This window comes from Mixophyes fleayi, chromosome 8, assembly GCF_038048845.1.
Source record: "Mixophyes fleayi isolate aMixFle1 chromosome 8, aMixFle1.hap1, whole genome shotgun sequence".
Taxonomy (NCBI): domain Eukaryota; kingdom Metazoa; phylum Chordata; class Amphibia; order Anura; family Limnodynastidae; genus Mixophyes; species Mixophyes fleayi.
Window position 1 is genome coordinate 73085461 of NC_134409.1, and position 14124 is coordinate 73099584.

Here is a 14124-nt window from a genome sequence, read left to right on the forward strand (position 1 = left end):
ATGCGTGAGGGCTAGTGCCAAGATCCATGCTGTTGATGATGATCTTTGCAGTGTTTACAAACAATGTCCAATATAAAAAATAAAAAACAGCATAGCCCTCCTCCCAAAGTGTTACCACCATCAGCACTCAAAGTCTAGGCTGATAGTGGCAAGATCGGTAAGACAAAAAGTGTAGGGTACACCCAAAAAAGCCAATACCAGCACTAGGCCAGCTGAGATAATAACAAGGAAACCTGCTGCATGATGTCCCTCTGTCATAATCTCAACCAGCCCTATTCTGTTCAGCATGTGGCTGAATTTCCTATGTGAATCAGTAGGGCTGCCATCAGGCGGGTATAGGAAATATGGGGCCTGTCAGCAGTATGAGGTCCGACCACCCCTGAGCCTAAACAGATTTACTATGGGAGGGGGCCTCCTCTGTGAAAAAAATGATGAGGCAGGGGGCCCTCTTCTAGGCAGAGAACCCACCTCCAATCCCAAAATGTGGGATTGGAGGTGGAGGTGAGAGAGGTGCCCGCCACTACAGGCATCTGTCCCCCGCTCTCTCCTCTTGCAGCCGAGATGGACACCTGGCTGTAGTGCCAGTGGTGTGCGGCCCATTTCCTAGCAACAGGACGAGACTTCTGGTTCCCCCACCAGCCTGTGCATAGAAAGTGTCCCATTGCTAGGCAATGGGACACTGCTAGTGTCCCATTGCTAGGCAATGGGACGCAACTTTCAAAAGCCTATCAACAATCAGTGGGACATCACTGGCGGTCAGAAATTAACCCATTATAGACTATATAGAGTTGACTCTGGCACTGATTTATTGCCAGAGTATTGAATCACTTCCTGCCTGGTTCTGTCCTGGCTCCTGTTGTTCCTGCACCCTTGTACTCTCTTTTGATTCCTCATTGTCAACTAGCTTGTTCCTGACCATTCTCCTGTTTAGCAATTCTGGCTCTGTCTGATTATTGGTTCGACTTCGGCTACCCTGACTATTCTTCTGCTCATCATTTCTAGTCCCCTTGGATTAATGGCACTGACTTCAGGACCTAGACCATTCTTCAGCTTCATGTTTCTGCTTCATTTGGATCTCCTAGTACTGATCTGGCTTGTTCACTACACTCTGTTCGTGACTACAGCTACTTCGCTAGCAACTGGCCATGGGGACCGCAACCTGCACGTCCCAATCAGCTAATACCAAAGCTCCTTGTGGGTGTCTCTAGTGAACACTTGGGACGATTTAGACTTTGTGCTTCTTTGCCCAGTAGCGTCAACTGCTAGCAGGACTAACTTACCAGTGTTATGGTGACACCATGCAAGTCCTGGCATGCCTAAATTGCTTGGATAGGCTGGTACTTGTAGAACTATAGCGTATCATCATGCTTTACACAGTTTGGACAATTTCTCAGTACAGGCTGAGCCACAAAAACTGTTAATTTGCAACATTGTTTCATTGCTTTCGAAACATTTTTCTCTATTTAAGTTCCATTTTAAAAGATCTATGCAGGCATTCATTTTATAATTGATTATTTTTTTTTACAACATTATTATCTATTGTCACAAAATATACAATAACACCCTTCTGGAACTTTCCATATTCATGGAATCATTATGTGCCCAATATTATTGTTTATGCGCATGAACTCAGAAGTACACATTTCAGTTCCTAATATATATGATCTTCATGTTTACACATGCACCACATATATCATGACCCCTTTTATGTCTACATCTGCAAATGACTAATGTTCCGTATTCATTAGAAATTTTACAAGGGAACTACATTTTCCCTGTATTACAATAAGCTCAGCAAACCTATCCTTGTAGTTCAATGAACTATAGTATCTATTTAATATTTACCTAGCCTATTTTGATACAAGAAAATCTGCACCAGACAACCCCCAATGACTTTGAGCATCCCAAGCTATGTAAGGTTTGAAGTCAAAATTTTATTTCTTTTAGTCCTTTTTTATTCTTTATTATGTTTGGATTTTTGTGAGAATGGATTTGATTAATTAAGGAAAGGAAAACAAAAAAGAGGAGTAACTTTGCACCTTGGCAAAATCATGTTGCATTGGAGGGGGGAGCCAAATTTAAAATGTGATGACAGATTAATGGTTGGGGTAAGACATGTTGTAGATCAACTGTAAATTTCAATGTACAAATAATCTATCAAGTATTTGTGTGCTAGGTGTTAAGTGCGTATTGTCGCTAACCAATAACGATTGTCGAACCTCGATTTGTGTTTCCAAAGCACTAAGATTTATTCTCAAAAAGTAGCAGAATAATTCAAGTGAAATAATAATAATAAGTACAGCCGTTACTTATCGCAGGCGCTCTGGATCCAGTGTGCAGTCATTCAATCCTGAAGTCTGGGGACAAGATGTCTGAACACTAGATGTGAAGCTGCTGCTTATATGCACACAGAAATACAGTAATACAATGAAGATGGTATAGCTTGCTTCTATTGGTCCAGGTTTCAGGAAGGCCCAAGGGGTTGTCAATCATTGGCTAGTTCATCCTAAGGAATCCAAAGGAGGGGGTCATCTCTCCAGGGGGTATGCTCTGCTCTTCCCGCCAAGATTCCTTAGTCTTAAGTAGTTCATAATTCCCTATCATTCATAACTTGTGTATGCACTCTGCGATTCGTTCGCAGAGTGAACCAAACAGTAGCAAATGTTAAGAGGTTTATTATGATACCACACATGATATCATTCCTTCAACCTGTTCCATATATTTCACTAATGTGCATATAACTTATATTATAACACATAAATACTACTATATTTCGACATAACTGACTATGTGTTGCAACTACCATTAATGTGTACTATTTTACAAGTATGCGTGTTTGTGCGAATGTATGGTAAAAGACCAAATACTGTTGCTGCCACATGTAGTAGCTGCGTACGCCCTTCCACGCCGTAGCGTGCCCTTGTACGTCGTAGCGTACTGTACGCATCTTTTCAGACAAAGACAACCAAGTTTGCTCGATTTTACTTGAAATGACTTTATCCAATTTGCTGACTTCGACATAGGTGAAAAAACAGCCAGTATTTATCGTATGTGCAAAACCATAAACTAATTTGCACCCCTTGCATTGTAACTTGGTTTTATCCAGGAGAAAGCTTACTCATTTTTTTGCCTTACATTCCTTAATGAATCAGACCCTATGGACCTGAGTCATTAAGGAGAGCAAAGCATAAAAAAGGAGTAACTTTGAATCTGGGCAAAACCATGTTGCATTTGAGGGGGAGGTAAATTTAAATGTAGGCACAGATTTATAGTTGGGGTAGGGCATGTCCTAGTTTAACTTTAAATGTCAGTGTAAAAATAAAGCTATCAAGTATTTATGCACTAGATGAAACAACAGCCAGTATTTATCTTATATGTAAAATAATAAATTAATTTGCACCCCTTCCATTGTAACATGGTTTGTCCCGGAGAACATTTACTCCTTTTTCTTGCCTTACTTTCCTTAATGACTCAGGCCCTATATGTCTATATTTTTTAGGAATATACCGTGCTAGGCATTATTGACTTAGGGCAAAAAGGCTGAAGTACATCATAATATCTTCTTTGGCAGTGCTGTGTGCTTCAATTTGCAAAAGTGCTCCTAGATTTCTAATAAAGCTCACAGGTTTATTGAGCAATATTCAAGACAAGTATATCGTTTGGCAAGCGCAAACACAGGGATTGGGGAAAGGGATGGGAATGCAGCCACTGCCTTCTAAGGAGATTTGCCTGTATCTCCAAAGGTAATAGAACAGATATGGATATCGAAGGCCGGGCGCAACAATGGGAAACAGGACGAGAGATATAGGGATTGCAATATTACTGGAACTAGTCCCAAAGTCAGTCCACATACAAATCTTTTAACTTCACCTATACCAATATTCCAGATATAGGACGTTTCAATCGTATTGATGAAAGTCCTATATATACACAATATTTGGCAGAACTGTGTATGACAAATACCCTCAAATTACATACTCATTATCTCCATAATATCCTCAGTTACAACCCTGAATTTGCCTTCACATCTTTCAAAGCTAATATTGCTGAATTATCTGGCCACGGACCATACACTTTTAAAATACATGGAGTTGTACATCAGTTAATAGGAAGCTTGAATACTGCAGTTACACAAAGTTACACCCAAATTTATATCCTTCATACTCAACAAGCAAGTGAGCACCATATGGCTAGAAATTCAAACTGTAAAATAACATTGTTGAATGATCTTAACACTATGATGATTCAAGTGAATCCTCTTACACATAGCCTAATGATGATGCCCAAAGTCAAAAAACAAAAGAATGAAGAAACTGGGACAATAAGCCTGACTGTTCCTGTTAATTCTTCCTTGCTACTACTGTGCAGTACCCCTTCTTTTTGATTATTCACTTTTTTCTTTTTAAATTAACACTATTTATAGTTAAGTATTCTACAAACACATTATAATGTCATCCGTGTTATCACTTTATTTAATTTCTGACTGTATCTGAGTGATCACACTATTATAGGGATTATGTATTTGTCTCTACATAGAGAAGGTTTCTCTCTTTATATATAAAGTTTTTTTGCCTAATTAATAGTTATTCATGTGGTTTAGCGGTAGAACTCCGATTTGTTATGTGGGAGACCCGGGTTCGTTTCCTGGCTTCAGTTTATATCATTTTTATATAGCATATTAATTTATATAAATTTCATTACATTTCTAAGACTCTTGAATTGAACACAACTCGAGACTGTAGTAATATTGGAGTCATCAAAAGAGAATTATAATGAAATATATGCTAAATATATTTCTTCACAATGATTGTACACATAAGGGGTATTATATTTCACTAATCTAGTATTGCTATTAGGAATTTACTATTCATCATCACATTATGTTATTGTTCACAGTCAACCTTTTCTCTCAACTGTATTTGAATAGATCGATGTTATCAGAGCTTTTCCGTTCCTCTCCTAAACATCAATATATACTAATATTCCAACATAACATTAGCAATTTATGTATTTTCTAATTATCAGATTGAAGATAATTTTTCCTATAGGATTATAGTGCCACAGTTATCTAGCTACGGGACGTTATTATATCTAGCTAGGTATGAATGTAACTTAATTAGACCAATTATGCCTCAGGAGAGGCGGTCCCGACTTGAGCTATGAATAGATAGGCTCAACTCTGTGTCAATCAATTATGAACACACCATGGCGATTTGGACTTGAATCATAGGTTAGAACATTGTTACATCACGGGGAAGGCATGTGCCCCGGAGGGTATAAAAAACCTGTCAGATGCATGTATCAGTTTGCCTTGAAAAAGTATAGCGAAACACGCATCGGCGGTGTCGCTGCCAGCCCTCTGATCCAGTTTTTATTAGAGCAGAATCTTTGGCACTCAGAATAGGCTCCTTATATCTAAAGCTTGTGGAACTTGAACAGGGAGTCAGCAATACACTCCCCGTAATTCTATTGATATGATTATTATTCAGAATAGGCTATTTATACCTCATGAGTGGAGTCTTCATAGTCAGCCAATATAGTAGGCGCCACTGAGCATACAAGTTGAGCATAGACTCTGCAACACTTGTTATGTTCTGTATGCAAAGTAAGATATCTACCTGTCTCTATATCTGTTTATTTTGTGTCATTGATTCTGATCTCTCATAAATCTCCTACTGGTCTTTATTTACTAGATCCGTTATCTCCTTTTGTATATGTGGTATCAATACCAAATTATGGTTTCTGAGAGAACTATAAAAGGAGAAATTTGAGATTTTGAGATATGTAGAGTATAGAGTATTATACTCACGACTATATGGGATCTAGTTACTATAATTTATTTATATACAAAGAATAATCTTTCTGGATCAAAAGTGCTTCCAGCGCATTTTTAGTGATTTTCACTTTAACTTTATACACACAAGTCACTTTATATTTCGCTATTCCAATTTATTTTAATAATAGGACAATAAAAGTTAAGTTTTATAACCTTGTGCATGGTATAGTGCTGTACATCTCCTACGACTCTGGAGAGTTCAAGTGGATCTTTTTAAATACAAGCCTTTTTCTTTTCCTTTATATATATTTATAGTTTCTGTATGTTGTTAATAGATAGCACCCCTCATATCTCTATTTTAGAGGAGACTTCATGTAATTATGTAGAGGGATACTCTCAGTAATCTGTGCGATGGGATCCCTTTGTATTTCCTGATAACTAATGCCAGGAGACAAGTGTGTACATAGAGTTGGTGCTTCTTCTGTTAAAATTACAGTAACTATTAAACATCATGTAGCCACCAGCCACTGATGTAAATTGTTCAGAACACTAACTGTGCAAATAATCAGCAACAATCATTACAGAAGGTCTATTGTTACACAAATGTAAAAACACAAAAGTTTAGTACCTGTGTCTTCAGTACTGCCTTTTTCATAGCGAGAATAATCACTGGCTATCGATACCTCTGAGCAGGCATCCAATTCATCATTGATAAAAAGCTGATCATCCAACATAAAAGATGACTCAGAGGAAGCATGGCTGCTAGTTGGAGAAATTGAACGATCCTCAAGAGTTGACTGGAGTGTGTCTATTATTTTGTCCTTCTGCAGAATCTTCTTTTTAAGACTGTTAAAGAAACATCAGTGATCAGCTTAGTTAACATATGGTGAAAAAAGAGATGCTCATAGTGGGGCTCATATATGGGTGGACATATGTCCAACCCCTAAATGCAATTTTCTGTACTGCTCACATACTATATAGGGATGAAAGCTGGAGCACATATGTGTTGTGCCCACTTCCACCCAGTGCAATATATGGACTGCTGATATATTACCTTTGGCTTATCAGGATATAAGCAAAGTCAAAAAAGGATACAGTGGAAAAGCGGGGTACTTTTAACTCTGGCCCAAGATGAGCTAGAAGTGATATTACTGGCTGACAGCCATAGGTTGCCACTGTTCCTTCCAATATACAGTACTTTCAAAAACAGGTATCCAAATGATCAATTTTGTGGTCTTTCTTTACTTCTTTCTTTATTACTAAATTCTTAGTTTACCCTGGCTTGCTGTTGGCAAAACTGGACACAGATACCCTGCAACCACTGGATAGATGAGCAGAATTTTACTCATGGCAAAGAGATGTATCTGAGGCTGCTGGGGTTGTTTGTTTAGAAGGGTGGCCTGGGTTTAGAGTAAAGGGGTGTAACTGGGATGGGGGTTATAGAGGGTAGAGAGAAAAACAGGGTACAGGAACAATGAGAAGAGTGGGATGGAGCATGGCAGGGGGAGAGCAGGCAGGGGAGATGGGACATGTTAGGGGGAGAGTAGGGGAGATGCGGTCAAGGGAAGGGGTGGGGATAAAGGAGCGTGGACTAGGACGGGAGACACAGGAGGCAGAGGGAAGGGGTGGCTGATGAGGGACGTAAGCTGAAAAGACAGCTAGGAACAGAGGGTGCAAGAAAAAAATAGAATGAAAGGGAATGGCAGGGTGAGGGAATGAGAAAGGGCCTGGATGGAGTGGACATTAAGGGGGTGTAGAAAAAAGGGAGGGGGGTGGGGGCAGTGATGTAATGTAGGAGGGGAAGAGAGAAGTGAGGAGAGACAATAGGAGAGAGAGGAGAATAGAAAGGGACAGGAGTAGAAGGCTAGGACAGAGGGTACTGAAGGATAGATGGGGAAGAGGATATGGAAGAGGGGCAAGGCATGGCAAAGGCAAAAGAGAAGATGAAGGCAGTAAGATAAAGTATGATGGAGATAGAAAAGCAATGAGAATCCTACGGTAAGACGATTGCAACAAAGAAGATCGCAGTATTAAAAGGGAGGGAAATGGAGGGTAGAGAAAAATGAAAATATGGAGGTAATTGGATCAGTGTTGAGTCAGAAAAGATGTCTAAGAGTACCGATGAAGGCAATGGCGAAACAGTGAGGTAAAACAATGGCAATGTGATCAAAGCAGTAAGTCAAATTAAAAACATACCAATGTATATCAGTAAAACAGTGAAGCAATAATATAAGAAGGCAATACAATGGCAAAGAAGACCATTAGCAATGGCAAAGTATGACAGTGCAGTATAACAGTGAATGTGGTAAGAACATTAAAAATAATGGCAGTGGGAAATGAGACAGGGGTAGGAGAGAGGCTAAGAGACAGTCATGGAGTTGTGAGAGAGTAGATGGAGAGCATAATCACCGAGATAGGGTAAGAGATCATGATAGAAAGTGGTAAGATGAAGGGAAGGAAACAGAGATAGAGGAGGAGGAAGAAGAACAGCTGGATAGGTTCCAGATGGAAAGTGAAAGTGCAGCAGCAACTGCAACACAAATGCTGGTGAGACTAGAAATTCAAAATACAAAGTATGACAACACTGGTACCAGGAGGATTGCTTGAGACAGGTAGGTTGCTGCTCCAGAGGTGAATCACTGGAGTGCACAGATGAGTAGTCCAAAGAAGAGTACCTGAAGGCCCAGAAGCAGTGACTGGATGGTAGGGGTGGTAGAGGCTACAGGCTGCTACTAGAGGATAATGGCAAATTACTGAGGGAGAGGAGACACTAGAGTCTGGAGACAATACGGTGTGTAGCAGAGCGATATTTAGAAGACGGTATGCAGAAGTGGCAGGTAGTGGTCAGGATGGTCCCACAGCAGTAAAGTGGCTGAGAGTGATGCTGTATGCTGCAATGATGGTGATGCAGACCCAACGGTAGGATTCCAGAGCAGGCCTGAGATTATCAGGCAGTAGGTCTGATTCAGGTGGCAGAATGGAACAGGTAAGGAAGATAAGCTGGTGCTAGTTAAGGTCTGTGAAGGCAGAGATGTACCATCACAAGAGAAGCAGGAGGCATAATCAACTAGGCCTCAGTCCTTCTTATCACCACAGCAATTTGTGGTGGCAGGTCTTTGGCAGGTAGAGGTAAGCTCCTGCTAGATGAGGGGAGTGATTCAACAATTAGCAGCAGGGTGACTTCTGAGTGAAGCCATTAGTACCTGTCTCTGAGAGTAGAGTTTAGTATGATATACTGGCCCACTTTGAACACTGACTATTACAGTATATATTTTCAATGAAGACTCCTTTCATCAGTGTTAACCAGTATTTACTCTATTATTATAAATTCCTCTCCAAAGCCATGCAAAGATGGGAGAAATGAAATGTTTATTCTGATATTTACCTATTTGTATGCAATGCAGGTTCTTTGTTCTCAATCACCTTAGAGCATCCTTCTGAAAATAAAAAAAAAACATTGAAACATAATTTTTACTGGAATGTGTAACAAGATTTTTAATACATCTACAAAGTAAGTAGAATTTAAAATTCATCAGAATCTTTGAAATTATACTTTGGTTGAAGCAAATAGCATGTTCTAAAATGTGACCATTTCTGGTGTATGGTCAATTTTATATAAGAGTTACGTTTTTGTTTGGTGCCTAAAAGAAACGAACAACTGAATTTAGGTATGACATTGTTCAAAATGATTGTGGTTTGGTTGAATCTGGAGTGGTTTGGATGGTTTGGGGACATAGGCATGGCCAAAATTGTCCCGATACGCCAAATAAGATTGTTAGTGGGTATGCAAGCAGAGAGCACAGCAAAGTATGCAAATTATTGTGCATTTGATAAACATTTAAAATGTTTATTCCTTGAACAACAACAACCTCCACAGACTTATGATGGACTTGATTGTAAACAAAAGTCTTCTAACAAACAGTTCCTATAATAATCAGATAGACAATTTTAATGTTAGCACTTTTCCAGTGCTGACATAATGAAGTTTATGGGGAAATTTCATGCCTTATCATGCAGGAGCAGTTACAATTTGAAAATGATGCATGCAGTGTCTACATGAGTTTAAATGCTGCTATGTGACAGGGGAGGAATATTTCCTAATTCACCTCTATGTGTTAACATATAGCAATTTAAATGCTATTTACGCTAGAGCTTTTATAACTGAAGAAGTGCTAGCGTTCAAAGCATCCACCTGACACCACTATTATAATGCCCTCACAGTAGATAAATACATATTATGGATATTCGAAAATGTTCCCAAAATCCTAAACAAGGTACCAATGGTGTTCCAACAAAACAACTTAATACCTAAAAATGTAAATAGACATATACACAGTGCAAGCAAAGGTATGTATAAAGCAACTGATAAATGCAACCTACAATGTCTATAATACACTAATTAATGGGTGTCCAACATACGATTTAATGCCACAATAAACACACATAATAATATCTAATTCTGATACTTTCGAGTCACAGATGTTGGTAGAGAGAAGATGGTACCCTTTATTAGAAGAGATATAAATATGCGGAATACACTGGAGTCTCTCTGTATGTAGGTGAATATAAGATTTAGAAATGAGCAGTTTGGATTCAGAGAAATCTGAGATTCAAATCTAGGGGTTCCAAGTCATCACTCAGTTTCTCGCTGAATACCAGGCAAAACGGATTTTCCAGTAAAATGTCAGATCTCGTGAGTTTTGAATCAATATCTTCTATATATAGCCCTGCCTACTGTTTTTAGCTGTCATTTGGAAGTGATAGCATGTGGATAGGACATTTGATGCCTTTCTGTGCTCACAAAGTAGCTTGTAAAGGGCTGGACAGAGTAAAAGAAGTAATGTACATTCAAATAGCTGTGATTTTACAGCACAAATCTCAAGAGTTTATTTACAAATCATTCTGCTGGAATTGTGTGCTGATAATTTGGCTGTGAGAGAGTGAAGAGTAGACAAACAGTGGATACTGGTAGTAATATTGCAGTAGCAAACTAATCAGATGTGTACAAAAAATATTCTTTCTTGCTTTTCCAATCAAAGTGTTTCATTTGAAGGCAGATGTGCAAGGGTCATTATCAGTGACATCTGAACTATGTAGTGGAGAAGTAAACAGGATGCTGTTTGACTGAGGGGTGCTACCCCTCCCACTCACAAAAAGTAATATATATATATATATATATATATATATATATATATATATATAGTAGACACAAAGATATAAGTTGGCGCTAATCACCACAGCGTATCTGTTAAATCAATTGTCTCAACAGAATATGTTTATACAATCAATCCCAAATAAAAAGGTCCACATTAAAATTCACTTGACTTATGTAAGAGTGGCAGCCTTGGAAGCCTGAAGCCAGATGGTTGGTCCGGACCGTAGAAATTACTGAAACAGAAAACAGGCAGGGCGCCTCATAGTGTAGTATTGATTAAAAAAGGAGGGATAGATAATACCATGCGTACCGTTAGGTAAGCAGTCGTGGGTTTCACAGAGAAAATGGAGTAGTTTCTGCTATATTCATAATCCTCCAAGTCTCCATCAATCAGCAAACAAAAGTGAAAAGAGCAAACATAGTGTGATACCGTATTGCCAAAATTGCATATAATGGAGATAATACACCATAAACCACCAGGGCTCTAAAAGGTGTATGGGACCAAGGTCTCAGATACAAATAATGGAACACCCATATAAGTGCAGGTAAATGAGTCTGCGTACCAGATATATATGAGGATTCTCACATCTCAAAAGGATTGTTGATTGCAGGTTAATATATGTGCCCAGTAGTTGGATTCTCAATCCCAACCTCACTCAATTGGTGGAAATGAATCAGTATGATTCATTGGCGGAAATGAATCATTCAGGATTTTCAGCTCCGCCTGGTATTCAATTAGCACATTGGTTAAACTTGCCACGCACCGCTTTACAGGTATATCTTCGCCAGGATTCATTTCAAGGTTTGAGTATCCTGTATGTACTGGTGGTATTATCTGAAGCCCAATAGCCAAGTAGATATCCAGCGAGTATTCAGACATTTGTCGTCAGTACACAAGCAGGGTAGTCACGAATGCAAGGAAGTGCAGTAAGTAACAGGAGCTGAGCAGGCAGAATTCTCAACCACATGTCTGATCCAGGAAATGCCTATTATAGGCGCAAACAGGAAACAGAATCCAAGATGGTTTCTCCTTGATGTCGTTCTGGCCATCTTGGATAAGGGAAAATCTAAGGGCAAGTTTATGAATGCAGAGACCTTTAGTAGTCGGAGGTGCAAATATCAAAGTAATTCCCTACAGAATCTTTGATTTCCAGCACGGCACCTGTGGAACATATATATCTGCTAGACGGACAGCTTTGAGTGTTCTGCCCTGGAATTATTACCATCAAGAATACACATAAGCTTTGTTTTACCTCTTGTAAGAGTTTTAATCTTGCTTGTAATAAAAAATGATTGTTTAAAAGATTTTACACTTGAGAATGCAGTGATAAAAAGGGGATAACTGAGGAACCTGCCAACAATTTTTTTTTCATCAAGCGTCTGACAGATAAGCTTTATATCTGATTAAAAAATGTATGCTGCTTTTATCCAACAGTTTTATTTGTTTGACACTTATTACGACAGTATCAGTGACCTTTTTTCCTATTTTTCTTGTGTTTAGGGATATTATTGTCGACTAATAATACTGTCTACATTTCCATTGTCGACCCAATGATACGGTCAATAGAACCCTTTCTATTTTATCGTGTCGACCATATAAATGCTGCTCATGTAACTGTCGAACATATGCATCACACCCTTTCCAAATGGTTTTGAAATTTTGGAAATAAGCTGCCCTATAATTACAGTGCCAGAATCTGAAATGGACACCCTTCGACTCTGTGAATGCCCAATTTGTTCTTGTGTCTCAGTGTTCTTTTCACGTGACTTTTCTTACTCGTAGTGTTTGAAAAAGTATTAGGAATTACAGTACTAGTACTGGAATGTGTCATGCGCCAAACCCTTTGGCTCTCTTACCGGGGTCCAGTTTCTTGCCCTCAGTTTTGCCCGTATCCAAGATTGCCAGAATGGCATCAAAGAGAAACCATCTTGGATCCTGTTTCCTGTTTGGGCCTATAATAGGCATTTTACAGATACCATAACTTTTAATAACACAAAAGGAGAAAGCAAGGATGTTTCTACATGGAATGTACTGAAGGACCTAAAAAAAATAATTTATTTTATTAAAAATCAATCTTTACTTTAGTTTCAATAAAATATATGTGTTTGATCCCATAAGGTCCAATTAAATCCAGGAAATAAAACTAAAAGTAAAGCAGTATATAGACAGGAAATGTGTGATATAAAATATATATTCTGTATAAATGCATAGCTCAGTTTTAATGCAATATATTTTCACAATTATTTTCAATAAGATTAGAGCCTTTTATTTATTATTCTAATGTCTAAATTGTTGGCCGAAGAAATTGCAAAAAAATATTTGCAATGAATGTCCTTCTATTGCACTCTTATATTATAATTTAAAATGTATTCTTCTCATAGTTATTACCAAACTGCACTCTTGTATCAAGTGTCCCCCAGGTTTACTTATGATGTCTTTCATCATAACATTTGCATTCATCATCTTACTTAGAGACAGAGTGAGATAAAATCAGGCTCTGGTTCCATCACTAGACTATAGATCTCAATAACACTTACAAAAAAGGGTCCTCTTCATGTAAGGGAGGAGGGAGCTGTGCAGGTGAGCAGGGCCGCCAAGAGAAATTTTGGGCTCCCGCTATAGGCAACTTAAAGGGAAACACGTGCCTCATTAGAGGACACAATCCCGTACTCTAGGGACAGAGGCCCTGTAGCACTGTCATTACAGAAATGCCCAGCAGCTTTAATCACACATACCCCTCTCTGCCAAGCAGCTTTAATAACACATGTCCCCCTTTGCCCAGCAGCTTTAATATCACATGTCCCTCTCTGCCCAGCAGCTTTAATCACACATCCCTCTATGCCATACTTGCCAACTCTCCCGGAACGTCCGGGAGACTCCCGCATTTTGCGTGAGTCTCCCGGACTCCCGAGAGAGTATGGAAATCTCCCTGATCTGCCCAGAAGTGGGCAGAATATGGTTCAAAAGCCGCGATTCACCGGTGTTTGTAACGGGGGCGGGGGTAAAATGACGTGATTTTCGGGGCCCCGCCTCCTACACGCCTACCTCCTACTAGCAGCTCCCGGAAAAAAAAAATTAAATGTTGGCAAGTATGCTCTATGCCCAGCAGCTTTAAATACACATGCCCCTTTATGCCCAGCAGCTTTAGTCACACATGTCCCCCTCAGCCCAGCAGCTTCAATCACACATCTC

General features: G+C 39.1%; 1 protein-coding gene across 7 annotated transcripts in view; it reads right to left on the reverse strand.

Moving 5' to 3' along the window:
- The window catches only part of PDE4DIP (phosphodiesterase 4D interacting protein), a 309241-nt gene that overhangs the window by 34834 nt on the left and 260283 nt on the right, over nt 1-14124 (reverse strand). For all 7 annotated transcript variants that reach the window (XM_075182734.1, XM_075182733.1, XM_075182729.1 and 4 more), the window contains 2 exons: nt 9162-9213; nt 6405-6622 (listed from right to left, as the gene is read on the reverse strand). In XM_075182734.1, coding sequence (XP_075038835.1) covers nt 6405-6622; nt 9162-9213 — 270 coding nt within the window. The remainder of the gene's footprint in view (nt 1-6404; nt 6623-9161; nt 9214-14124) is intronic.